General features: G+C 44.7%; 2 protein-coding genes across 9 annotated transcripts; one reads left to right on the forward strand and one right to left on the reverse strand.

Moving 5' to 3' along the window:
* LOC102167351 (zinc finger protein 709-like) lies at positions 415-19,202 on the reverse strand. Of its 8 annotated transcripts, XR_002341630.1 has the most exons (6): positions 17,494-19,171; positions 8,980-9,067; positions 7,678-7,781; positions 7,201-7,327; positions 6,939-6,999; positions 3,299-5,644 (listed from the first exon to the last, which is right to left on the reverse strand). XR_002341630.1 is itself a non-coding variant. In XM_021083749.1 (5 exons), the coding sequence occupies exons 2-5, from the start codon at positions 9,055-9,057 to the stop codon at positions 3,925-3,927; spliced, it is 1,986 nt and encodes a 661-aa protein (XP_020939408.1). In that variant the 5' UTR covers positions 9,058-9,067; positions 17,494-18,409; the 3' UTR covers positions 415-3,924. The 8 variants fall into 8 exon arrangements, 6 of the variants coding, with proteins under 6 accessions (XP_020939408.1, XP_020939412.1, XP_020939413.1 ...); XM_021083749.1 differs by lacking the exon at positions 7,678-7,781 and having other exon boundaries at positions 415-5,644; positions 17,494-18,409; XM_021083753.1 differs by lacking the exon at positions 8,980-9,067 and having other exon boundaries at positions 415-5,644; positions 17,494-18,403.
* LOC102159280 (methyl-CpG-binding domain protein 3-like 1) lies at positions 26,304-27,656 on the forward strand. The gene is given in 3 exon segments (XM_013990264.2): positions 26,304-26,625; positions 26,886-27,008; positions 27,180-27,656. Coding segments are annotated over 3 exon segments (468 nt in total). The 5' UTR covers positions 26,304-26,514; the 3' UTR covers positions 27,414-27,656.

Raw genomic sequence — 27,940 nt, forward strand, 5'->3', positions numbered from 1 at the left:
TGCACACAGTGCTGCAGTGAACACTGGGGAAGTGTGTCTTTTCGAGTCATGGTTTTCTGTGGATAGATGCCCAGGAGTGGGATTGCTGGATCAAATGGTCATTCTATTTTCAGTTCTGTGAGGAATCTCCATACTGTTTTCCATAGTGGTTGCACCCGTTTACATTCCCACCAACAGTGTAAGAGGGTTCCCTTTTCTCCACACCCTCCTCAGCATTTATTGTCTGTAGATTTTTTGATGATGGCCATTCTGGCTTGTGTAAGGTGGTACCTCATCCTGGTTCTGATTTGCCTTTCTCGAAGAATGGGTGATGATGAGTATCTTTTCATGTGTTTTTTGGCTGTCTGATGTCTCTCTCCTGTGACGATTTGTCTGTTTAGATCTTCTGCCCATTTTTGGATGGGGTTGTTTTGGGTTTTTTTGGTAGTGAGTTGCAGGAGGTGTTTCTGTATTTTGGAGATTAATCCCTTGTCAGTCGTTTCATTTGCCAAGATCTTCTCCCATCCTGTGGGTTGCCTTTTCATTTTGTTCAGGGTTCCCTTTGCTGTGCAAGAACTTTGGAGTTTAATTAGGTCCCATTTGTTTATTTTTGCTCTTCCTGTCATTACTCTAGGAGGTGGAGGTGGAGGTGGATCTGAGAACTATTGCTGTGGTTTATGTCAGAGAGTGTTTAGCCTACTATGTTTTTCAAAATTCTGAAAATGACAATTCTGATGGGCTGAACTCAGAACTGAGGCTTGGGAGTGTAAACAGTGCAACACAGAACAGCACAGGTCACAGCACGAGCTCCCCAGCCCCCAGCAGCCCCGAGTGCTGGCCACCAATAGACAGCAGAGCAGGTGAGCAAGTCCAAGCAAGACAGACCCACGGGTGCTGGTCATGTCTGGACATGCTGCTCACGGTGCCAGCTGTCATGGTCACCAGCAGAAGTGGGGTTGAGACTGCTGCCCGGGTAGCGTAGCGCACACACACACCCCGGGAGGACAGGAAAGGCTTATGACTCACCTGATAGAGGTCTCAGGGGACTGAGAGACGGACTCAACTGCATGGCAATGAGAGATGCTGAACCAGTCACCTCCAGAGTACAGTCTCTGAGCAAGAAGGCTTGATGAGGACAGAGGTCCTGTCTTCTTCCCTTGCTACCTGTGTTTTCTCACAATTTACTTAAATGCCCCAGTTGAATCATAAGGGAGTTATTACTGAAACTATTACACAGCACATACTAAGAAGTCAATTTATATACTTTAACTGACAGACTTTATGGCAAAAAGAAAAAAATCCAAAACAATGTTAAAAAATACATCAGTTTTTAGTCATAAGCAGGAAAGGCAAAAGCTGTTCCAAAGGACCAGGAGCTGGCCTGTATTCACTGCAAGGCCTAATCTTATCCTGCTGAAGACAAAATGTCTCAGACCTCCTGCATCAAAGGCAATCAGTGACCATCATGGGTCAAGACACATATAAAGGGATTTTATAAACCTGTTTCAAATCCTAACAATGACCAATATTTCCCTCTTCTTACTATTATGATGGACTGGCGGGGGGGGGGGGGCTCCTCATGAATTCGATTTCACTGCATTCAACTGTTTTGCCTTCTAGAAAACCAGCTTCATGATTACCAATGATAAAGGTTAGCCCTCACAGCATTCAATACACAAAAAAATTCCTGATGCTTTCAATAGCAATCAAATCATATGACACAAGCCAAAACCCACAGAAGTCCAGACTACCCTTTATGATACAGCACGTGGTCACTGTATGCTGTGGTCATTCTTATTATCAGAATTCATTACACCCTTCTCTTTGACCACAGGTGCAATCGTGTGGGTCACTAGGAAGAGGGCACTGAAAATACGTAATTTAAGTTTTGGCTATAAATTATGAATGAAAAATTAGTTTCACATCAAAAACTATAAATATTGAAGAAGAAAAAAACATGCTTGAGGACAAATTACCAGAACATTTTATGGAAAAGATAACACTGACTCATAACTTAGAGTCACTAAATGAAAAAATCACCAAGTTTCTTTGAAAAATCCACAATTAGGGAGTTCCCGTTGTGGCGCAGCCGAAATGAATCTGACTAGGAACCATGAGGTTGAGGGTTCAATCCCTGGCCTTGCTCAGTGGGTTAAGGATCCAGCGTTGCTGTGAGCTGTGGTGTAAGTTGTAGACACAGCTTGGACCTGGCACTGCTGTGGCATAGGCTGGCAGCAACAGCTCGGATTAGATCACTAGCCTGGGAACCTCCATATGCTGTGGGTGCGGCCCCAAAAAAATTAAAAAAAGACAAAAAAAATTTCACAATTATAATGGGACATATTATTAATATATCCTCTCAGGATATTTTAAAAAACAATATTTCTTACCATATGATAGCTTAGAAAGGAGTTAAGAATAGATTTCAATGAAAGGAATACAGAAACTTTCCTTTGACCAAAAAAACACACATACATGTTGGAAAACACTGAGACATACATTCAGCTGCAGGGAACAGGAGACACCCACAGTCCATCCTGCTGACATGACAGGAGGAAGGTGCCTATTCTCACAGGGAAGGACCACTTAAGGCAGCCAGTGCACGAGGCAGTAGAGAAACACACCCCCATGTCCTTTTTGACTGCACCTTTGTAGACGCAAACATTCCCCCTAGCACTCTGAAAAGCATAAAGTGCTTCCCATACCAATTAGACCTCAGATGGATATCATTAGAGAAGTGGGGAATCAGACAGTACTCCCAAGCATGAAAGTCTCAATTAGTTTCCTGATGGACACCAAAGAACCCAGCAAGAAATCCAAACTCCAGTGGATCTTTGACGTGGATCTTAGGAAGACATCAGCGCAAACCTACGGCTCTATGAAAACAGAAATCAAACAGCTGGGGGTGGTTTTGAGGATACTCTTGATGAAAAGGTCCACAAAATCCAGAAAACAGGCTGGAAGATGGAATCCTTGAAGCTCCTGTGGCTTGGTCTCTCTCCCTGGATGGTGGCTCCAAACTCTGACTAAGAATGCCTTGTTTGTTTCTGCCTTCCAAATCCCATGCAAGTGAGGCTCCTGGTGAATTCTAACATGGAACCATAAATGGGAATGGGTTTTGTAAAATCTAGTCCCTGACATTATCCACAGGGAGGATATCACATTTTTACCTTTTTTTGGTCCTATCATCTTCTCTTTTTAAGTCAAACTCTCTTCACCAAATACCAGCCAGAGTAATGGACAAAAAGCAAAGGCCCAAATAAGAAAATAGTATTTCATGTGAAACTATATTCTTTCACAAATTTGACACACATAAAAATTTATTTCAACTGTTTATTAGAATGTAAAATGGGAAAACGCTCACATACCCTTTACCCCAAAAGAGCTTTGTCTGTAACAAATGTGGAATATTTGTATAAATAATAGAGTAGGGGTATCTAGAAACTGCCGCACAAGGCCAGGGAGGAAATCCCAATACCAAACTATCATTCTTCAATGGTCCCTTAACACAGAACAAAGAAAACACTATTTACCAATTAACCTACTATGTACCAGAAACACACTTTAACTCACACATGGATCCAATAGGCTCAAAATGGAGAGAAAAAATATTAACTCTTTTAAGGAAAAATTACTACCTAGTACTCATATTACCACTGTCAAAAAACAATTCGCAGAAGTCTCACTTCAATATTCCTTTCTAAAAATTAACAGGTAGAAATCCACAGTCCAGTGGTGCACGTCAAGGAAGAGACTGGATAAACATAATAAATTCACAACATTAATAACGAGTCTTTCAGGCTCAAAGTTTTCTGGAACATCATACATAAATTAATTTCCATCAAACTTGGTCATGTTACTTACTTTTTTTCTTCTTCACTGTAGGAGTTTACACATGTAAGAATGTGGGCTCATGACATCTTACCACACTGTTTACATTCAAGATTATCCAGTGAGTCTTTCTGTGCCTTCTAAGGGGATTAAGATGACTACAGGCTTTCTCATATTCTTCACATTTATGTGGTTCTTTCCCCTGTGCACTCTCACACGTCTTAGACAGTTTGGGCGACAAAGGGAGGCTTTTCCACACTTATAGGGTTTCTCTCCAGCATGAGTTTTTCCATGTGTTTGTAAGGAACAGTTATAATTGAAGGCTTTACCACAATGTTTACATTTGTACGTTTTCTCTCCAGTGTGAGTGTTTTTATGTGTTTGTAAGGAACGGTGAAAACTGAAGGCTTTACCACACTGTTTACAGACATAGCGTTTCCTTCTAGCATGAGTTTTTTCATGTTTGCGAAGATAACTTGAACACACGAATGCTTTACTACACTGCGTACATTCATAGGGTTTCTCTCCACTGTGTATTTTCGTGTGTCTTTGATAGCTCGTGTACCAGATGAAGGCTTTCCCACAATCCTTACATTCATAGGGTTTTTCTACACCGTGAATTCTCTCATGTTTTCGAAGATAACTGGGACAACTGAAGGTTTTATGACATTTTCTACATTCATACGGTTTTTCTCCAGTATGATTTCTTACATGCATTTGGAAGCCTCTCTGAGAAGTCAAAGCTTTACCACACTGCTTACATTCATATGGTTTTTCTCCTGTGTGAATACTTTGATGTGTTTGAAAAGAATTGTAGTATCTGTAAGCTTTTCCACATTCTGTACATTTATAGGGTCTCTCTCCAGTATGAGTCCTTACATGTATTTTTAAGGAAGAAAAGTAACTGAAGGCTTTACCACACTGTTTACATTCATAGGGTTTCTCTCCAGTATGAGTTCTTCCATGTATTTGTAAGAACTGGTAATCTCTGAAGGCTTTTCCACAATGTTTACAGTAATAGTTTTTCTCTTTGATGTGACTTCTTTCATGTTTTCGAAGATAACTGGGACGACTGAAGGCTTTACTACATTTTTCACATCTGTAGGGTTTTTCTCCAGTGTGACTTCTTTCATGTACTTGGAAGTCTACAAGAGAATGGAAAGCTTTACCACATTCTCTACATGTATAGGGTTTCTCCTCACTATGAATTCTTTCATGCTTCCAAAGGGAACGAGGACAAATGAAAACTTTACAACATTTTTTACATTCAAATGGTTTCCTTTCTATGTGAGTCCTTAAATGTGCTTGAAAATTGTGATGGGATCTATAGGTTCTTCCACACTGTATACACGGATAGGATTTTTCTCTGGTGTGGGTTCTTTCGTGTATTTGAAGAGAATCTGAGGAAGTAAAGGTTTTGCCACATTCCTTACATCTATGAGGAACATTTCCAGTGTGCATTACCTTGTGTCTCTGGAAACCTCTGAGGCACATGAAGGCTCTTCCGCCCTCTGTACACGTATAGATTTCCTTTCCACTGTGATTTCCCTCATGTTTTTCAGAAACCTGGAGATAACTGAAGGCTGTCCCATCTTCCTTACATGTATATGGCTTCTCTCCATATTTCCAACACTCATCTGGTTTTGGTTCAGTGTGACATTTAATGTGTCTGTTAAGGGATGAACGATGCATGAAGCCCTTTCCACAAGCACTGCATGGATGTGGTTTCACCCCAGGAGTTTTCTGATTCAAACTGAGACTTGGAATAAGGCTCAAGTTTTCTCCAGGTGGACTACCCTCTCTATTTTCACAGAGTCTTCTTACCACAAGATTTCTGGGAAAAAAAAAAAAAAAAAAGGAAATGCAAGTTACTAATGATTTCTTCATTAGTGATTTTATATTCATTACTAGAACATGTGAGCTACATTTTATGATTTATCTCAAAAGTGCAGGTTTCTTGCCCCATCTAAATTATCTGGAATTGAATATACTGAAAACTGTGCAAGAAGACTTCACCCTTGCTACCATCAAAACAGTCACATTCAGGAGTTCCTGTTGTGGCTCAGCAGAAACCAATCTGACTAGTATCCATGAGGATGCAGGTTCTATCCCTGGCCTCTCTCAGTTGGTTAAGGATCTGGCACTGCCATGAGCTATGGTGTAGGTTGCAGACACGACTTGGATCTGGATTTGGTGTAGGCCAGCAGCTGTAGCTCCAATTTGACCCCTAGCCTGGAAACTTCCATATGACGTGAGTGCAGCCCTAAAAAAGACCAAAAAAAAAAAAAAAAAAAAAAAAATCACATTCATATATAGGCTTTATTAATACTGTTTCCAAGTGAACTCTTTTGCCAATACTGAAATGTTAATGAGAGCATTAACATTTTTCTAAGAATAAATACATTTGAGGCGTTCCAATTGTGGCTCAGTGGGTTAAGAACCCAAGCACTATCCATGAGGATGCAGGTTCAATCCCTGACCTCACTCAGGGGGTTATGGTTCCAGTGTTGCCATAAGCTATGGCATAGGTCACAGATGTGGCTGAGATTCAGTGTTGCTGTGGCAGTGGTGTAGGTCAGAAGCTACAGCTCCAGTTTGATCCCCAGCCCAGGAATTTCCATATGCTGAAGGTGTGGCCCAAGGAATAAACGAAAAGACAGGAAAAGAAAAAAAGAGAGAGAAAGAAAAAGAGAGTAGGAGAGAGAGAAAGAGTAAGAAAGAAAGGAACACATGTACCATTAAGATTAGATTATTAAAAACAAAAATGGAGTTCCTGTTGTAGCTCAGCGGATTAAGAACCCAACCAGTCTCCATGAGGATGAAGGTTTGATCCCTGGCTTTGCTCAGTGGGTTAAGGATCCACATTGCCGAGAGCTGCAGCATAGGTCACAGATGAGGCTCAGCTTTGGTGTGGCTGGGGTGTAGATCGGTGATGGCAGCTCCAGTTCAAACTCTAGCCCAAGAACTTCCATATGCCATGAGTGTGGCCCTAAAAAGAAATACAACAATTAAAAAAATTTTTTTAAATTGTAGACAAGCTTATTTATTTTTCTTGTTTTTAAAATTTCACAATATACCAGGACTCTGACATGAAACAGTTACTTTCTATTCTATTGTGAGAGACTCACCTTGGTTTCCTCCCCGGATTTTTGTACTCATCTTCAATGGCATGACCTTCCCATTTTCTCCCTAAAATGCAAACCCAGAAAAATGACTCCAAAGCATTAGAAATTACACCAAAAATATCAGATTCTAGCGCTACAATGAGCTGCGACCACGCCTAGCTTATTCACCAATGTGCCCCCTTTCCACATTCTACATCTTAGAACAATGCTGACGGGCAGGAAAAACTTGTTCTCTGACAAAGTGAAGGAAAGGTGTCACCCTTACCTACTAAGGCCAGGTTCCTCAAGGTCTCTCGCATCACATCTCTATAGAGTTTCTTCTGGGAAAGATCCAGTAAGGCCCACTCCTCCAGGGTGAAGTTCACGGCCACATCCTCAAAAACCACTGAGTCCTAAAATAGCCAAATGTGGATACGGTAGGATGTGTGAGCCTGACATTGCCAGACTATAGTCTACGGATAGAAAGGCGATGTCTGATTCTGTCATCGCCAAACCTCGATTCCATGACTTGATCATCAGAAACCAACTCTCTGTCCACACTGACTTCCTCATAAACCTACAGCATCATGAATACGCAGATGTGATTTATATACATCTTCATTGTGAGCACATTACATGCTATTGCTCTCTAATGGCAGGGTCCAGAGTATGTTGGAAAATGACCCAATGCCTATAAATGAAACACACGTTATGGTTTTCACCCATTCCTTGTGAGAAAACCTTTGCTCTCTGTCCTTATTACCTACTGTTCACAGCACTCCATGAGGTCCCAGTGAATAAAACCATGACGAGGAACTAGAGGGTTTCTCTTCTATTTTCATCACCAAACATGAGATTCCAAGAGGCCTGTGGAAAGCAAATCTTTAACAAAGCCTAGCTGGCCACAGAGTTCTGGGTTCTTCAGGCCATTAGAAGGAATCAGATGGCTAGATGCAAATACTCCTGTGGAGAAAATTACTTTTAACTTGTGTCATCATCATCACAGATGCAATTCTTCCTTTCTCTCTCTGTTGTATTTGATGGGCTAGTGAGTAATTTGGATCTGAGAACGCAGACATAAGGAAGAAGGCGTGACAACTTACATTACAAAATCCATATACCCATGTGCCTCTGAGCAGCTTCCAGCCAATTCCTGGCACACAGGAACACCAACTGAATCAACGATAGGCCAGAAAGCTCTTCCTGGCAGAACCATTAGTTACCCTGGGCCCTGCTGCCTTGAGGAACACGTTAAGAGCTGCAGACGGCAAAGACTTCGCTCAAGACCATGATGGTCTGATACTGAATTTCCCCGCAATTATAAAATATGTGTAAGTGTCAGCAGTGCTTTCTTCCAAAGAACGTAAAATCCCCAGTCTCCAATCAGGAGGAAGTGTTTCCTGACCAGCTGCTCTACAGGCCACCCAGCCAATGTCTGTCATTTCTATGATCCCCCTTGCAGTAAAGGAGCAGGAGACCTCAACCCCCGAGCATGAGAATCCCTCACTGGCAAGAGGTTAGGAAAGGGTTTATTCCTCCAAAGGTTTTGTTTATGGATAGGGTAAGGGAGGCCTCTCAAGAGAGCATGAAACAGCTTGAGAGAGCAAGGGAAGGCACATGGGAGTTGTCTTTTTATGATCACATTCACATACAGGAGTTCCTGTTGTGGCCCAGCATGTTAAGAAACTGACTAGTATCCATGAGGATGTGGGATCAATCCCTGGCCTCGCTCAGTGGGTTAACGATCAACATTGCCATGAGCTGTTGTGTAATTTGCAGATTTGGCTCAGATCTAGTGTTGCTGTTGTGGTGGCGTAGGTCACCAGCTCTAGCCCCAGTGTGACCCCTAGCCTGGGAACTTTCTTTTTTTTCTTTCTTTTTTTGTCTTTTTAGGGCCACATCTGCAGCCTATGGAAGCTCTCAGGCTAGATTTGGAGCTATAGCTGCCAGGCTATGCCACCCAGGCACAGCCACAGAGGATTTGAGCTGCACTGGCAACCTACACTACAGCTCACAGCAATGCCAGATCTTTAACCCCCTGAGCGAGCCCAGGGATCAAACCCACCTCCTCATGGATACTATTTGGGTTTGTTACCACTGATCCACGACAGGAACTCCTATCCTGGGAACTTTCATGTGACATGGATGAGGCCCTAAAAAAGAAAAACAAAATTAAAAATTAAGGAAAAAAGAACACAAACACCCATCCAACTATATGCTGTTTTTAATAAAATTACATTAACAGTAAAGAAATTAAGACTCAGAGATGAAAAGATATCCCACGTCATCATTAAAAAACAGCTGGAACATCGATATTACTCTCAGACAAAGCACTGGGATAAAGAATGGCATTACATATTTATAAAGGGGTCAAGTCTCTAAGGAGACACAGCTATCTTTAGGGTTATGTGCACAGCAATAGAATGGCAAAGTACACCAGGAAAAAACAGATGGAACTGCAAGGAGAAACTGATGAATCCACAAATGTAAGGCAGAACCTTCAACTTGCCTCTATTAATAATTACAAGAACCAGGGAGTTCCCGTTGTGGCGCAGTGGTTAACCAATCTGACTAGGAACCATGAGGTGGTGGGTTCGATCCCTGGCCTCGCTCAGTGGGTTAAGGATCCAGCGTTGCCGTGAGTTGTGGTGTAGGTTGCAGACAAGGCTCAGATCCGAGTTGCTGTGGCTCTAGTGTAGGCCGGCAGCTACAGCTCCAATTAAGACTCCTAGCCTGGGAACCTTCATATGCCGCAAGTGCGGCCCTAGAAAAAGACAAAAAAAAACCCCAAAAAACCTTGTACACAGAGTTCCCTGGTGACTCAGTGGGTTGAGGATCTGGCATTGCTGACACTGTGGCTCAGGTCATCACTGTGGCGAGGGTTCAATCCCTGGCCTGGGAACTTTTGCATGTCATGGGCGTGGTCAAAAAAAATTTTGAACATCTGTTTCAGAATCTTTTTTTCTCTCCCTCCTGTCTTTCCGTGTTTTTTTTTTTTTTTTTTTTTTTTTTTTTTTTTTTTTTTGCTTGTTTTGGTTTTTTCCTTTCTTTTTTGTCCTTTGTCAGTGAACATGCTTCAGAGGAGGGATGTCCTCTCTACCCTGGTATTTATGATTTTTTCCTCCGTGGAGTCTTAAATCAGTGCCATCAGGATGACCGGCCTCCTCCATTACAAGTGGTTGCGCTATAAAGTATGAGGAACGTAGGCTGAAGTCAGGTTTGAACTAATCTTTTGGCTGTTCCACAGGGGTGCCACAGTGTTGTCCTCTATAACCCGGAAGATCAGGATTCTTGTTGCACCACAGGCAGCAGCAGCAGCAGCTGCATTAGCAGAGGCACTTCAGTGTCCTAGGGAGCCCTCTGGAATTAGAGGGATGGACTCAAGCCAGCCATCCTAATACAGCCTTGCTCCCTCTCTTCTCTTTGTATTTTTACATAACTCCTCTTCATGGCTGACCACCCAATGGACCTACCTCTTGCACAGGATATAATCCCCCTCTTCAATGTGTGTCCCATACAGCCTGTGTCACTGCTTCACTCTCACATCGATGAACCCCAACGAAGACATCCTAGAGTGGATCAGGATGTTCTGAACAGAGTCTACTTGACCTTCTTCCTCTTACAGATTTTTGCTAACCTTCCCATGAAGGAATTAGAATTTCAAATAAACTAAGGGGAGGGACAAATTAGAAGTTGGGGATTGGGAGTTCCCGTCGTGGCGCAGTGGTTAACGAATCCGACTAGGAACCATGAGGTTGCGGGTTCGGTCCCTGGCCTTGCTCAGTGGGTTAACGATCCGGCGTTGCCATGAGCTGTGGTGTAGGTTGCAGACGCGGCTCGGATCCCGCGTTGCTGTGGCTCTGGCGTAGGCTGGTGGCTACGGCTCCGATTCAACCCCTAGCCTGGGAACCTCCATATGCCGAGGGAGCGGCCCAAGAAACAGCAACAACAACAACAACAACAACAACAACAACAACAACAACAACAAAAAAAAAGAAGTTGGGGATTAACATACACACACTACTACATATAAAACAGATACTCCACAAGGACCAACTGTATAACACAGGGAACTCTATTCGATATTCTGTAATGACCTATATGGGAAAAAAATCTGAAAAAGAATAGATATATGCATAACTGAATCACTTTCTTGTACACCTGAAACGAACACATTATAAATCAACTATACTCAATATAAAATGAATATAAAATGAAAAAAATTTTAAATAATAAAATAAACTGAGTAATTTATATATTTTTTCTATTTAATAGCCTTTATTCTTAATTAACTTACTTTTGTCTTAAATTTTTTATTTTTTACTTTTTAAATTGTTTTCCATTTTGCACATGGAGTTCCCGGGCCTGGGATCAGATCCAAGCTGCAGTCACAACCTAAAATGCAGCTGTGGAAATGCTGGATCCTTAACCCACTGTACCAGGCCAGCGAGTGAACCTGTGACCCAGGGCTCCCAAGATGCCACTGTTCCTGTTACACCACTGTAGGAACTCCTAAAATTTTCATTTTAAACTTTGATTTTTGCTTTTCTACAGAGGAAAGCATTCTAAGATTTACTCCTTTAAACACTAATGCTTTTATTTAAAAAAAATTTTTTTATGTGTTTTTGCTTTTTAGGTCCGTACCCGTTGCATATGGAGGTTCCCAGGCTAGGGGTCAAATTGGAGCTACAAGTGCTGGCCTACGCCAGAGCCACAGCATTGCAGGATCTGAGCAGTGTCTGGGACCTACACCACAGCTCACGGCAATGCTGGATCCTTAACCCACTGAGCGAGGCCAGGGACTGAACCCACAACCTCATGGTTCCTAGTCGGATTCGTTTCTGCTGCACCATGATAGGAACTTCAAGACTAATACTTTTAAAGTTTAAACCATAAAAAATGAAGTTTCAAATCCCCGTCCAACTTAAATAACAAGAGACATCATAGTTTCTCCTCACATCTCACTCTAGGGATCATCTCAGGAGAATAAGTTCTTTTTTTTTTTAAGGCTGCACCTGCGGCATATGGAATTTCCCAGACTAGGGATTGAGTGGGAGCTGTAGCCTCAGGCCTACGCCACAGCAACACTGGATCCAAGCCCCATGTGTGACTAATGCTGCAGCTTGTGGTAACACAGGGTCCTTAACCCACTGAGTGATGCCAGAGATTGAACCCACATGCTCAGCGACACTGTTGTTGGGTTTTAACCTGCTGAACCACCACAGGCACTCTAAATAAGTTAACTTTTTTTTTCTGGCCACCCCACAACATATGGAATTCCCAGGCCAGGGACAGATTCAAGACATAGTTGTGACCTTCGCTGCAGCTGTGTGGCAACGCCAGATCCTTTAACCCACTGCCAGGCTGGGAATTCAACTTGAGTCCTGGCTCTGCAGACACCTCCTATCCCACTGTGCAATAGCATGAACCCCAGGAATAGGTAACATTTTATAATACACTCAGGATTTGTTCCTAATCCACTAAATGTATCAGGATTTTCAAAAGTTTAAGTTTTGAGTAGTTTTTCACCTATCAATTAAAATAGGAACTCATCTGCCTTACCACCATTATAGCATTTAAGTTTTCAAAGTTCTCTAGGGTCATACACCTATCCAAATACTCTGCTTGGTTCCATAATTTCTTGCCTTCCTCCCACTGTAACTCTCAACCAGTTGACACTTTTAAAGCCCAAGAATGAGAGTGTTCATACGCAAAAAAAGAACACCATACACACAAAAAGACACGAGATGGATTTAAAGACCTAAACATAAGGCCAGATACTATAAAATTCTTTTAAAAGAGGAAAACGTAGGCAGAACACTCTGACATAGTCACGGTGATATCTTTTTTGATCCACCTCCTGGAGCAATGAAAATAAGAAGAAAAATAAACAAATGGGACCTAATTAAACTTAAAATCTTCTGAACAGCAAAGAAAATCTTTTTTAAAAATTTTTTTGGCTTTTCAGGGCCGCACCGGCGGCATATGGAGGTTCCCAGGCTAGGGGTCTAATCGGAGCTGTAGCTGCCGGCCTATACCACAGCCACAGCAACACCAGATCCTTAACCCACTGAGCAAAGCCAGGGATCAAACCCACAGCCTCATGGTTCCTAGTTGGATTTGTTTCCCCTGTGCCACGACGGGAATTCCAAGAAAAACTAAAAAAAAAAAAAAAAGACAACCTGCAGAATGGGAGAAAATCTTTGCAAACTAAGTGACCAACAAGGGATTATTCGAACAGCTCATGCAGCTTTATATCAAAATCAACCCAATGGAAAAATGGTCAGGAGGTTCCTGTTTTGGCTTAGTGGTAAGGAACCTGACTAGTATCCATGAGGAATCGGGTTTGATCCCTGGGCCTGCTCATTGGGTTAAGGATCTGGCACTGACATGAACTGCGGTGTAGATCCCAGACGAAGCTTGGATCTGGTGTTGCTGTGACTGTGGTATAGGACAGCAACTACAGCTCCCATTCAACCCCTGGCCTGGGAACTTCCAAAGGCTGTGGGTATTGCCCTAGAAAGACAGGAAAAAAAAGTCAGGAGGAGTCCCTCTGTGGCTCAGTGGGTTAAGGATCTAGCACTGTCACTACTATAGCTAAGGACGCTGCTGTGGGGCGGGTTCAAGTCGAGGAACTTCTGCATGCCATGGGTGCAGCGAAAAAAAAAAAAAAAGAGGTCATAAGATCTAAATAAGACATTTCAGTAGACATTTCTCCAAAGAAGACAGATGGACCAAAAAAAAAAAAAAAAAAAAACAAAAAAAACACATGAAAAAATGCTCAACATCACTAATCATTAGAAAAAGGCAAATCAAAACTACAATGAGGTAACACTTCTACCAGTCAGAATGGCCATCATCAAAAAGTCTACAAACAATAATCCCACTGTGGCAGGACAGGATCAGTGGTGTCTCTGAGTGCCATGACATAGGTTCAATCCCCGGCTGGGCACAGTGGGTTAAAGGATCCAGTGTCGCTGCAGCTGCAGTGTAGGTCACAGCTGTGGCTCAGATCAGATCCCTGGCCCTGGAACTCCATATGCTACAGGGTGGTTGAAGGAGGGAAAAAAAAAAAGTCTACAAACAATAAATGCTGGAGTGTGTGTGTGGAGAAAAGGGAACCCTCCTACACTAATTTTTTTTCTTTTTTTTTGTCTTTTGTCATATTAGGGTCATGCCCACGGCATGTGAAAGTTCCCAGGCTAGGGGTCTAATTGGAGCTACAGCTGCTGGCCTACGCCACAGCCACAGCCACACCAGATCCGAGCCGCGTCTGCAACCTACACCACAGCTCATGGCAATGCCGGATCCTTAACCCACTGAGTGAGGCCAGGGATCGAACCCACAACCTCATAGTTCCTAGTCAGATTCGTTACTGCTGTGCTATGACAGGAACTCCACCTCCTACACTACTGGTAGGAATGTAAATTGGTACAACCACTGTGGGAAACAGTATGGAGGCAAAAACTAAATACAGAATGACCATATGATCTGCAATCCCACTCCTGGGCATACATCCAAAGAAAACCACAATTTGAAAAGATACATGCACCCCAATGTCCACTGCAGACACAATAGCCAAGACATGGAAGCAACCTAAATGTCCATCAACAGAGGAATAAACAAAGAGGTGGTACATGTATACAATGAATATTACTCTGCCATAAAAAAGAAGACTAAATAATGCCATTTGCAGCAACATGGATGAACCTAGAGTTTATCATACTAAGTCAAGTCAGACAGAGAAAGACAAATATATAACATCAATAATATGTGTAATCTAATTTAAAAAATGATACAAAATGGGAGCTTCTGCTGTGGCAAACAGGATCAGTGGCATCTTGGGAGCATTGGGACACAGGTTCAATCCCTGGCCCAGCACAGTGGGTTAAGGGTCTGTTGTTGACACAGCTACAGCTTAGGTGGAGACTCAGGCTTGGATCTGATCCCTAGCCTGGGAGCTCCATATGCATCGGGGTGGCCAAAAATGAAAACAAAAAAACCCAAAAAAACCGGAGTGATATGAAAGGATATATTCACAGAACAGAAACAGACTCAAAAATTTCAAAACCAAACTTAAGGTTACCAAAGGGGAAACAGTGGGAGGAGGGATAAGTTAGGGGTTGGAATCAAAATACAAACACCACTATGTATACAATATATAAGTAACAAAGACCTACTAGATAGCACAATGAAATCTACTCAATACTCTGTAATAACCTATAAGGGAAAACAATGAAATCTACTCAATACTCTGTAATAACCTATAAGGGAAAACAATCTGAAAAAGAATGGATATATGTATAGGTTTAACTGATTCACTCTGCTGTACTCCTAAAACTAAAACATTGTAATTCAATAATACTCTAATGAAAAAAATTTAAAATAGCTCAATTATGAAAAATCTTACACACTCAAAAAAAAATTGTATCACAGGAAGTTCCCTTGTGGCTCAGGAGGTTAAGGATCTGGCGTGGTCACAGCTGTGGAGTAGGTTCCAACCGTGGCATGGACTCCACCCCTTGTCCAGGAACTTCCACATACTACGGGTACGGCAAAAAAGACAGAAAGAAAAGAAAGGAAGGAAGGATATCACACACTACCAAGGGAAAATAGAGTTAAGAGTTGCAATATTCAATATATAAACATTTACATGGCAAGAAATAGAAATATTTGAATCAGGTAGGACAAGCAACTGCTTCCCCATATTCCGGAAGAAAACCCACATTCCCAAGCTCGAGGTCCAGACTTCCCTTGTTGGGGTGCAACCCCTCGAGTGGGGCAGTCCCTGGTGTGGAAGGGTTGTGGGACACCTGAGCAGTGTCAGGAACAAACTCTGGTAACTTCACACACCCTCTCTCTTTTCTCAAGACATAATGGAAATACTCCTCCTCTGAGGCTTCATTTCTCACAAGTAAAGAAACTCCTGGCCAGACTGAATTTCAGACTGTGACTCAAATGAACCCCCCAATTCCTAAACACTTTGTCCAGAAGACAAATCTCCTGACTTCACAGACTTCCTCTACATACACAAGTTACTACACGTGCACCCACACCGTGGATGCCAAAGTCAAGCCTATGTCTAGAAACAGGCCCCAGGAAAACACAATTAGAACCTCACAAAAGGCATCACTCCCCAGCCTCCGACAAGCCCCTCCTGCCACGTACAGCAGACCCCTGGCTTCCTAGGTCTGTAGCTTCTCTCAGGTAAAAAGGTTTCTTCCATAGCAGGTGTTTGCACTCGCAGGCAGAGAGGCTCCGCAGAAGAATCAACTAGGCTTTCAAGTACTTCCCTTGCAGGGTCAGGTTACCTTAGAGACACTGACTTCAGGTCTCTGCTTCCCAGCTAGTTGCCCTGGACCAGCATTAATACCTTAAATACACACACCCGGTATTCGAACAATCCACTAAAAATCACCAAAACCCAGTATTTGGGTATAAAAGACGAACGAAAACTGCAAGGCATTTTGTCAATTTAGCAACAACCCCCGCTCCCGCAATATCCATTCATTTCAGAAAATAAATGTCAGTTGATTATTATTTTCGTGGCAAGAAACTGGAAAACAACTGTAATCCAACACACTTCTGGATATGGAAGCATAGCTCTGATATTGCATTTGAAATCACCCAAAAGAGAAAAACAGATCTTTAACTACACTCAATCATGGGGTGAAAGAAAAAAAAAAGAAACCTAAAATTTTTAAAATGGAATGTAATTTTCCAATCTATTGATTAAATACATTTTATATTTACCTGAAAAAAGGAGACTTAAAAAAGAGAACCAAATCACAAACTCAGGGACAGGCAGGGCTACCTGGAACTGTGATGAAAAGACAAACCACCCAGCAGTTTCCAAAAAGGAATCTCTACCCAAAGGACTCAAATAGGATGGCTGTGCCCAGGAAAGATTCTGGGGGTGGGGCTTCTATACAAGGTAGTTCCAGGTGATTAGCACCTGATTTCTTCTCCTGGAAATTATGCGCAGGCAAAAAACAAAAAGCCATCCATGGCTCCGTGCAGAAATGATAAGCAAAATAGTGCCCACTTTTTTTTTTTTTTTTTGGCTTTTTAGGGCAGCAGTGCGGCATACGAAGTTCCCAGGCTAGGGGAGAACTGGAGCTGTAAATGCAGGCCTAAGAGGTAGCCACGGAGCTCCGCGTAAAGAAGTTAATAAGGAAGCTATGAATAGGAGAGGGAAGATCTGGAAACTTCAAGACATTTCTTGCCAGCCCTGGGAGAAACTGGTCTTGGCGGGGGCGGAGGGGAGGGTCGTGGATATGAGACCCTGCTCCTCAAACTTGAAAAAGCGAAGAGGGCAAACGGGTCTCCCGGGAAGAAAGAAGGGACAGGGGACCCCACAGACCACAGCTCCTCCACGCACCAACCTCGGAGACCGAGTTTCCGCTGCCCCAGTGACCTTTTGCGGTCACAGCACAACTTAGAGCAAAAACCGCCGCACCCGGACTGCTGGCCCTGGCCCCACGCTGCGCCCCGCCCCCGCCCCCGCGGACTGGGTACCCAGGTCCGCCGCGGGGAAGCCAGGGTGTGCTCATGGCCGATACTGGGTCCCACAACTCACCATGTTTCCGTTTCTCCGGTTCCAGGTCGTCCACCACCACGACTCCCAGCCGGCAAGCGCGGGTCACAATGACAGAGGAGGTGACAGACTCATCTGAGGCAGTTAAGTGGACCCAGTTTGGCTTCCGGCCGCTACAGCCAGTTGGTGGCAGCCCGCTCCACCCACACACGCACGCGCGCACAAGGAAGGTGTTCTTAACCCGCGAGTCCCCTGATTGGACAGTTCGCAAGGCCACACCCTCCCGGGCCTGTGTCACCGTAGGTTAGAGGGCGGATCTTGGAGCTGAGCTTGTGCCGGCAGCGGCAGGGAACTGGCTTTTCCACAGACCCTGCAATGAATCATAAGGCTTCACAGTTAGTTAAGGCGCTTAGAAGGTGATTCCCATCCACTATAAACATCAAACAAACCTAAAATCAAGCGCTCTGCGTAGATCTATCAAAGCATTGAGGTGACAGGGCGAACTGATCTCAGAGAGATAACAGTGAGTGATGGCTTAAAGCTATATCAGTTAAGAATCTCTGTTTAGGAATTGAATCTGGGCAGCCTGAATGAAAACCAGGAATCCTAGCTGATAGACCAGGGAGAGGCTGGGAGCAGAATTTCTCTGATTCTTGCCCTCTGTTGAAAGCAATACTTTTTCAAGGAGGCAAGGACAGAAAAAACCAGTACGAAGCCTATTGTTAAGAGTCACAGTAAGACATGGGGAAGAGCACACAGAGGAGTAATTTATTTAAGTCAGAAGCAAAGTAGTAATACACTCCTAAAAGAGGAGTGTGGGTGTGGGCCGCCTCCTGAGTTAGCACACCAGAGAGGTGATTTAAATCACTTACACAGCACAGTTCTTGTGGGTCTTTGTTGACCTTTGGCCATCATCTTGTTCTATTTCTCACACTTGACCAGACCCAGGCTCACCTCCCCAATTCTTCCCCTACCCCTCCACATGCATGCACATCTTTTGGCAAAGATGGACTCCAGAGCAAGGGGTTCTGGGATGGTTGCAGGACTTATTATGGCCTGGAGCCCCCATCCCCTTTTGACCCCTAGGAGTCTAACTGTGCATGTGTAATTGGGGAGCTCTCCTTGACCCCAGGAGTGACTGAAATGGTCATCTTATCTTTCTACTCCAGCAGAGCTCAGCTCCTGCCACTAACTTTCTCCTTGAGGTGTCAAAGAGAAACAAGGCCCAATTTACTCAGCCTGACAAGTCCCAGCTGTTCGCAGCCCAGGGGCCCAGCTACCGCCTACCTCAAAACCACTGCCTCCAAAATCTGAAAGCAAGACAGAAAAGGAGCTCTTCTGAAATATGCCCCACATACTCTATTCTGCTCGACAAGGCCTGTACTCCAAAGATTCTCGTTCACCCAAAATCTAACCACTGGGATTTTGCTACAGCCTAACTGGCCTAGTGGGAGGGAAACTGCCACCCTGGCAACTTGCTTCCTCTAGCCTTTCTGCCTCACCTAAGGTGGGGGTGGTCGTGGCTACTCAGAAACACTTGTGGGGTTGCTAGGTTATTTTCCCCTCCTGACAGTAAACCTGAAGTGTGTTTTGCCAAAGCGCTTATTCAACTCTCTAAAACCAACTGGGTGGCTGGCCTACAATTCAATTCAGTTCTCACCAAGAACTCACCAGAGTTCAGTTCAGATGCCACAGTATAACGGCTCAGTCCCACGAGACTGCCCGCATGTCAGATGCCAGCAGCAAATGGGGTGGGGGTGGGCTGGGGGCAGCCTACGCACATTTCTTTGTGGCCCACTACAAATTCGGAGGCTCCTTGAACGCATCCTCACGTTTGTTAATTCTCTAGAATGACCTGCAGAATGAAGGAAACCACTTTTCTTATTATTGCCCGGTTGTTGTAACAGATACAAGTCAGGAACAGCCAAATGGCAAAAGGGGGCCCAGGGCAAAGTGGTGGTCAGGGCTAGGGAGCCTCCAGACCTTCTCCAGGCATGACGGCCTCCCAGCACACGATGTGCTCACTAACCTCGATCTCTCTGATCCCCAAGGTTGAGAGGTTTTCACGGAGTTTCCTTACATAGGCATGACTGGTTAACTCATTGACCACTGGTGATTAACTCCATCTCCAGCCCCTTCTTTCTCCCCAGAGATTGGGAACTCGGCTGAGAGTTCTAAGTCTCTAATCAAAGCTTGGTTTCCTAGCGACCAACCCCATCCTGAAGCCATCTGGGGGCCTGGAAACAATTGGCTCATGAGAACATAAGATGCTCCTATCACCCTTATCACTCAGAAAGGCTTTATTTACTAGGATCAAAATTTTTCTTCTTATATCACAGAAGGTCACAGCCCAAGGACACAGGGCCATTAAAATATTGAGACCAAGGAGTTCCTGCTGTGTTTCAGCAGGTTACAAACCTGATTAGTATCCAAGAGGATATGGGTTCGATCCCTGGCCTCACTTAGGGGGTTAAGGATCCAGGGTTGCTGTGAGCTGTGGTGTAGGTCACAGATTTGACTTGGCTCCCAAGTTGCTGTGGCCGTGGCATATGGTAGCACCTCCAGTCCTGATTCCACCCCTAGCCTGGGAACTTCCACATGCTGCAGGTGCAGCCCTAAAAAGAAAAAGCTTACTGAGACCAAATCATGGGTGTTTAGAACATTCCTTCTCTACCCTCAACATACCAGTACATCAAGAAAATTTCTGTTTAATAACAGTGGGAAACACTGAAAGAACTGTAAGTTTCAGAATTTCTTTAAGTCTCTATAGTGTCCTCAGAGATGACATGGGAGACAAAAACGAGGAACCTGAGGATATGTTGGCCACTGACAGTTACAAGAAACAATCAATACAGCCTAACCATCAGGTAGACATAAAACCTTACACTAAAGGCCTATTTACTTCAGTTCCTTTTTACAGTACATCATGTCTCATATTCAACAAAAAATTAAAAAGACACAAATACTTTTAAAATTTTTCTTCAGGAAAGAGGATGAACAAAAGAACTTGATTTAGATGTAGCAGATATCTTACAATTATTAGTCCAGATGCTTGAAGCAACAATGATTATGCTAAAGGCCCTGATAGAACTAGTGGATATGTGCAAGAACAGTCAGGGAAGGTATGCAGAAATAGAAACTCTTAAGAAAAAAAACAAAAGAGAAATTTAAGACACGTGAAGCCTACAAAGAGAATAGCAAAGAAGTGTACGTGGGGAGAGAGGGAGTGCTTATCAATGCAGTGGTAATGTGTGAGTAAAGAACTAGTGAGCTTGAGGAAATGTCAGTAGAACCTTTTGTTTTATGCAGGTCTTGGCCTATGAATAATCAGTGTTGTGGTTGGACCAGGTCTTGTGGTTCTTATTATGATTGCAAGTTGCCCTTCAACCATAACCATCAGGAAACTTTTGAAAAAATAAAGGCTTAGGGACTTCCTGTTGTGGCTCAGTGGTAAGGAACCTCACTAGTATCCATGAGGATGCAAATTTGATCCCCCGTCTTGCTTAGTGGATTAAGAATCTGACATTGCCATGGCTGCAGTGTAGGCTGGCAGCTGCAGCTCTGATTTGATCCCTAGGCTGGGAAGTTCCATACGCTGCAGGTGCAACCCTAAAAAATACCATAAATAAATAAACAAATCTTTTTTAAAAAAAGGAAAAAGAAAAGAAAGGCTTATTATTTATAAGACCTGGAAATCACATAGCACATCAGGGCCCATGCAATGAGATTGCAGGGGAGAGAGAAAGAGAGAAGGCGATAGAGCAGGTCCCTAGGGTTCTACTTTTATTGAGAAAGGGGAAGGCCTAGGGTTCAAGAGCTCACTCTTTTTTTTTTCTCCCCAGGCTAGGGGTCCAATCGGAGCTGTAGCGGCTGGCCTACGCCAGAGCCACAGTAACTCAGGATCCGAGCCTCGTCTGCAAGCTACACCACAGCCCACAGCAACACCAGATCCTTAACCCACTGAGCAAGGCCAGGCAGGGATCAAACCCGAAACCTCATGGTTCCTAGTCGGATTCGTTAACCACCACGCCATGATGGGAACTCCAAGAGCTCACTCTTTATTGGTGAATTTAAAATATAAGAGTGGGAGGAGCTCCTACTGTGGCAGAGTGGGTTAAGAATCTGACTGCACTGGCAGAGGTGCACATTCCATCCTCAGCCTGTTGCAGTGGGTTAAAGGATCCCAAGCTGGATCACAGCTGTGGCTTGGATTCAATCCCTGGCCCAGGAACTTTCATGTGCCCTGGGTATGGCCATAAATATAAAAGCTATATTAAAAATAGAAGAATGGGAATTTAAAGTACACTAAGAGGAAAACAAGTGGCCCAAATGGTCAATTATTGAAATAAACCAAGATCTCTAAAACAAAGGCGTCTAAGTGGGGGAAGACAGAATGGCTCTTTGTGGCTGGCAATAGCTGTCTTTGAAATGGATGCGTCTTTGAAGTGATGCCTTAGCAAGGAAAGGTTAAGTCAGGCACTTGCATTACAAAAAGAAAACCTGGAGTTCCCTCATAGCTTAGCAGGTTAAGGATCCAGAGTTGTCACTGCTGTGGCTCTGGTTCCAATTATGGTGGGGCTTTGATCCCTGGCTGGGGAACTTCCGTATGCCATAGGTACATCCAAAAAAAAAAAAAAAAAAAAAAAAAAAAAAGAGAGAGAGAGAGAGAGAGGATACCCAACTGTCAGTTATTACACTGCATTTCTCCAAAACTGAAATGCAAAGAGCTAAGAAGAACAGCAAAAGCAGAACAGAAATCCAGAAACTTTGGGAAAATTACAAAAGGTATAATATACACATAATGGGAATACCTGAAAGAGAAGAGATGAAACAAGTGAAGAAATGTTGACTGAGATTTTTCCAAAATTAATGACAAAGAGCAAAGAAGCCCAGAGATCACCAAACAAGATAACCCCAAACCACACACCTAAAATACAGTCAAACTTCAGAAAAATCAAACACAAAGAGAACATCCTGAGGAGTTCCCTGGTGGCCTAGCAGGTTAAGGATCTGGCATTACCACTGCTGGGGTTGGGGTCACTGCTGTGATTTGAGGTCTGTCCTTGGCCTGGGAACTTCTGCATGTCACAGGAGAGGGCCCAGGAAGCCCACACTTGCAAACTCCCCTAGAAGTCTCTGGGGCCGAGGAGGTTCTCCATGGCCATCCTATCTGGCGGGTTTTCTCAGCCCCAGTCTTGGGACCTGTGTCAGACCCCAATGGTGGTTTCTCCTTCTCCTCTCTTGGCGGTGTGAACGTGTGCCTCAGTGTCATGGGCAACCGTGCGAAGAAACTCACCTGTCTGTTATAAGTTCCCAAGCCTACCCTACCGGTGTGTCCCTGGACGACAGGCCCTAGATGGAAGATGAGGACGTGGAGCCTCCGCCGCTGCCCTAGAAGCCAGATGGCGGCCGCGGCCGTTTGCCCAACGGCAGGGTCGCGCGGCCGCTGCCCCTTCCAACCCCCACCCGTAGCGCTCTGACCCGCGGCAGAGCGAGGTGGAGAGCTCCGAGTTCTCAGCCCACGAGGGCATCTAACCAGCAAAGCTTTGCGCTGGGGCTCCGCGTCCCAGAGCACCTACACGCTGCGAACAAGCGCAGACCTGGTGGAGTTCGTGTGTGGCAGGTGCATTACCCGCACTGGACTGTGGTTACGTGGGCAACTTCCAGGTGGCTCATTCATTTACACCTGCTGGAGCAATAGCTTTTTTTTTTTTTTTTTTTTTTGTCTTTTCTAGACACCCGCGGCATATGGAGGTTCCCAGGCTAGGGGTCGAATTGGAGCTGTAGCCACCGGCCTATGCCAGGGCCACATTAACTCAGGATCCGAGCCGCATCTGCGACCTACGCTACAGCTCACGGCAACGCCGGATCCTTAACCCACCAGAGATCGAACCCTCAACCTCATGGTTCCTAGTCGGATTCGTTAACCACTGAGCCATGACGGAACTCTTTCTTCTTCTTTTTTTTTTTTTTTTTTTTTTGAGCAATAGCTTCTTGATGGACGCAAGCCTCCCGGTGAACCATCTACAGCTACGAGTTGCACAGCCCCAGCGCCACCGTGCGGTGCGCGGCCAGCGGAGCTGATGCACCTCAGGGCGCTTCACCTGCCTGGTGTCGATTAGGCAAGCGCGAATTCAAGATCGGCAGCAAGGAGTTCCCATTGTGGCTCAGCGGGTTCCCGACGTAGTGTTCAGTGAGTATGCGGGTTCGACCCCTAATCTCACTCAGGGGGTTAAGGATTTCGCGCGTTGCCACAAGCTCAGCGTAGGTCTCAGATGCGGCCTGAATACCGCGGTGCTGTGGCTGTGACTTATGCTCCAGCTGCCGCTCGGATGCAACCCCTTGCCCGGAAGCTTCCATATGCCGCAGGTGCGGCCCTAAAAAACAAAAAAACCAACCAACCTAACAAAAAACGTTTGGCAGAGCCAGCAGCAGCCCTACTGGCTGCAGGTCCAGCTCTCTGCCCAGCGTTGCCACACGCTCCAGTTCCAGATAGTGGAGGACCTGATTATGGAGAAGCAGCACAACGAACTCTGTCGGAGCTGGGCGGTGCTGCAGGAGCTCCTGCCCTCAGCGGAGCTGGAGGAAGGCGACCGGCGCCTCCCGGGCGCCCCCCTGCGCCTGGCGGGGAGGAGGAGGACCTAGAAGCGGTGGTGCACTGGTGGGCGGAGTGGGGAAGCTGTAAGAGGGAGCTTGGTGCTGCAGACGCTGTCCCCACTCCTCTCACTCCTCCTCCACCATCTTCTGGGCCCTGTCTGGGCTTCTGCGCCTTTGGGAAAACGAGAGGTGGCGAAATGCGCAGAGGTCTTGGGCTTGAGCTTGTCCTCTTAGAGGAGGAAGGAAGAGGGACCACGTAGAAGCCATTTGGCGGCAGAGGCTTCCTGCCTGCTCTCCCAATCTGTTGTCCTTTCTCAAGTACTAAGGCGAGAGCCGGTTTGTGGTGGCGTTACCCTCACGGAGCTGTGTGTGGGATCCAGGAGTCTGGGGGTGATTTTATGGGATTCATAGGGTGCAAAGCTAGTAGAACCAGATCTGGGAGCAGCAGACCAAAACCCAGCAGCCCCCTATGAAGTGTAACAAATACTTGAGTGAACTTGGATTACAAACAGGAGACTTTGCTGCCTCCCTCCTCACCATTCCCAAGCAATGCATCTTCTGAAGCTGGCTGCTTCTAGCTGAGTCTCCTGCTCCCTCCTGCACCACCTGCCATTTCCCAGGTTACAAGTAAATCATTGTCACAGGCCACTTGGAGAGGTATTCAGCTATGGTTCTGTTTTGCCTCCTTTGTTTCTTGCCTACTGTTGTAGGCACTTAGCGCTGTGTTATTTGTTATCAAAGGACGGAATTGCCCTTTGAGCCTCTGATTTAGTTAAAGCTGCTTGGCCATGATCATCCCATGTCACACATGGGGTTGGCTGGCATCTCGGTGTAAAGTACCCGTTACAGAAGCAGCCAAACAGTGTTGGCTGGCAGGAATTAGTCGATCTCCTGTCCACTCCCCACCTAACCTTCCTGAATAGTGAAACTAACCTTTTAAATTTATTATTATTATTGTCTTTTTTTTTTTAGGGCCACACCCTCGGCATATGGAGGTTCCCAGGCTAGGGGTCTAATCAGCTGTTGCTGCTAGCCTACGCCACAGCCACAGCAATGCCAGATCCGAGCCTATCTGCAACCTACACCACAGCTCATGGCAACGCTGGATCCTTAACCCACTGATCGAGGCCATGGATAGAACCTGCGACCTCATGGTTCCTAGTTGGATTTGTTTCCTCTGCGCTATGGGAACTCCTGAAAGTAACCTTTTTAAAAAATGTGATGCTTGGAGTTTCTATGTGGCTTAATGGGTTAAAAACCTGACATAGTGTTGGTAAGGATGCAGTTTCGAACTCTGGAATTGCTCAGTGGGTTCAGGATCCAGAAATGGCTGTGGCTAGAAACTGCAATTCCACCTCTAGCCCAGGCTGCTGCAGGTGCAGTCAGAAAAAGAAAAATGTAAGGTTTTGATGGTGGTCCTGTGATTTTTTTTTCCTTCTCCTCACTGCCCCATCTCCCTCACTTTCACTTATGTTCTGCTGGGGTAAAATCCTGAGCTTGAGGATATTTCAATAATAAGGTTTTTATTTTGCTAGCCACACTTGATGCAGTTTAAGTCTTGTTATATAGTTGCTGTCTCCTTGTGGCTTGGAGGACACCCCTTCAGAACGTTTTATCAATTAAAAAAGATGACAGCAATCAGAATAAATATCATCTGGCATCAACTCCAAACCTGATGACACTCCTAAAGCATGGTCTGGTGATAGTGGGATCTTTTGGCAGCAGGCTGGCGGGTACTATTTGGATCTGTTGCTGAGCTCATATTTGCTTTATTGGGAGGCTTTGATTTTTACAGCCTATCACTTGTTTACCTGATCTCTTTAATGACGTGTGCCCTTAATTTCAGAATGCTTTTCTGTTGTGCATTGCCATTGCCAGTGCTGTCTCAAAAGCTGAGTCTAGTTTTTCTTTTTTTTGTTCATATACACTGAACAAGTGACCTAATTCTTACAGTTGGAATAGAGTCACACACGTGAGTGTTCTACAGCTATGGCCATCTTGGGCCTCCTGCCTAGAGATCTTTAAACCAAGGCAACAAGACTTGAAGGATTTCCTTGATACTTAATTTTTTTTTTCAAACTTGGGAAATTGAAGCCATGATTTTCTTTTCTTTTTTCTTTTTCTTTTTAGGGCCGCACCTGCAGGCACATGGAAGTTCACAGCCACAGCAATACAAGATCTGAGCAGTATCTGCGACCTACATGGCAGCTTGCAGTAATGCTGGATCCTTAGCCCACTACCAGCCAGGGATCGAACCCATATCCTTACAGCGACTACATCAGGTCCTTAACCCACTGAGCCACAGTGAGAACTCCGTAGATAAAAGAGTTTTTAGGCAGTGGCTACACTGGCACTTCATATATACATATATACATATAATAATTTTTGTTTCTCCTTGGGAATAAAAATTTAGAACTATTTTAGACTGTACAATCTCATGATTAATTTAATAAGAAGAAAAGCAGTATGTTGGTCAAGATTTCACAGAGGAAGCAATGTGATTATGGAAACAAGTCCAAACCAAAGCCTGGTTTAAGCATCTCCATCCCTCAGAGAATGTCATTATATATTCAAGTAGTTCCTGTCATGGCTCAGCAGAAACGAATCCGACTAAGAACCATGAGGTTTCAGGTTCGATCCCTGGCCTCACCCAGTGAGTTAAGGATCTGGTGTTGCCGTGAGCTGTGGTGTAGGTCACAGATGCGGTTCAGATCCCACATTGCTGTGGCTGTGGCGTAGGTCGGCAGCTGTAGCTCTGATTGGACCCCTAGCCTGGGAACTTCTATATGCCAGGGGTGCAGCCCTAAAAAAAAAAAAAAAAAAAAAAAAAATTCAAGAGCCCAGTTATTAGAATCACATCCTATCCTGGCAATGAGACCAGATGCCATCAATGGGAGGAAACCTTGGACAAGCCCCAACAAGTGTGCTGGTAGAGAAGATGCAAGGATTCTAGGCCTTCAGCAGAAATGGAGGACTCTTAAGTACTCTGGACCTTGCCAAAGCCTTGCAAAACCTTGCAACTAGTGGAACAGGTGAATCCCTGCTAGGAGTTCTAACAGGTGGTCTGAACTCCAACCCCAGGCCCACCCCCGCTGGGTTTTCAGATTTAGCTGAGCTGGTGTTGAGTCTAGGAGCTTCTTTGGAATTGTCAACAGTTTCTGGTGACCGAGGACGATATCAGGAAACAGGAAGGGAAAGTGAAGATGGCAAGAGAGAGACTGGCAATGGCATTGATGGCAGACAGGTTAGCAATGGAGGCAGAGAAAGTGAGGAGCCAAAAAGGATGTCCTGACAAACACTATGAGGAAAAAAAAAAAAAAAAAGAGAAGATGGTGCAGACAAAATGGCACACAGCACTTTGCTAATATCTTTCTGCAATGTCCGTAAGTTCCCCTTGCCTTGAGCCCTTGAAACTTTAAAATAAACCAATACTTTTATTAAACTCTTTTGCGTGACATAGAAACTATAGACAGTGGTCTTTGGGAAGGGAGAGAGTTGCAGTCTGGTGAGAAGATTTTCTCTTTTCGCGTGACCTCATTTTCTTCTCTATATATGTTATTATTTTGTTGTGTTTTGTCTTTCAGGGTCGCACCCGTGGCACATGGAGGTTCCTAGGCTAGGGGTCTAATTGGAGCTGTAGCTGCTGGCCTACACCACAGCCACAGCAACACCAGATCCGAGCCACATCTGCGACCTACACCATAGCTCAGGGCAGCACCGGATCCCCAACCCACTGAGCAAGGCCAAGGATCAAACCCACAACCTCATGGTTCCCAGTCGGATTCGTTTCCGCTGTGCATGATGGGAACTCTGGACTTATAGTTTCTGAGAGCAATGTGTTAAACAGTAATAGAGCATCTATAGTATTTGCATCATGTTGGGGAGCTTCTGC

Source organism: Sus scrofa, chromosome 2 (assembly GCF_000003025.6).
Source record: "Sus scrofa isolate TJ Tabasco breed Duroc chromosome 2, Sscrofa11.1, whole genome shotgun sequence".
NCBI lineage: Eukaryota > Metazoa > Chordata > Mammalia > Artiodactyla > Suidae > Sus > Sus scrofa.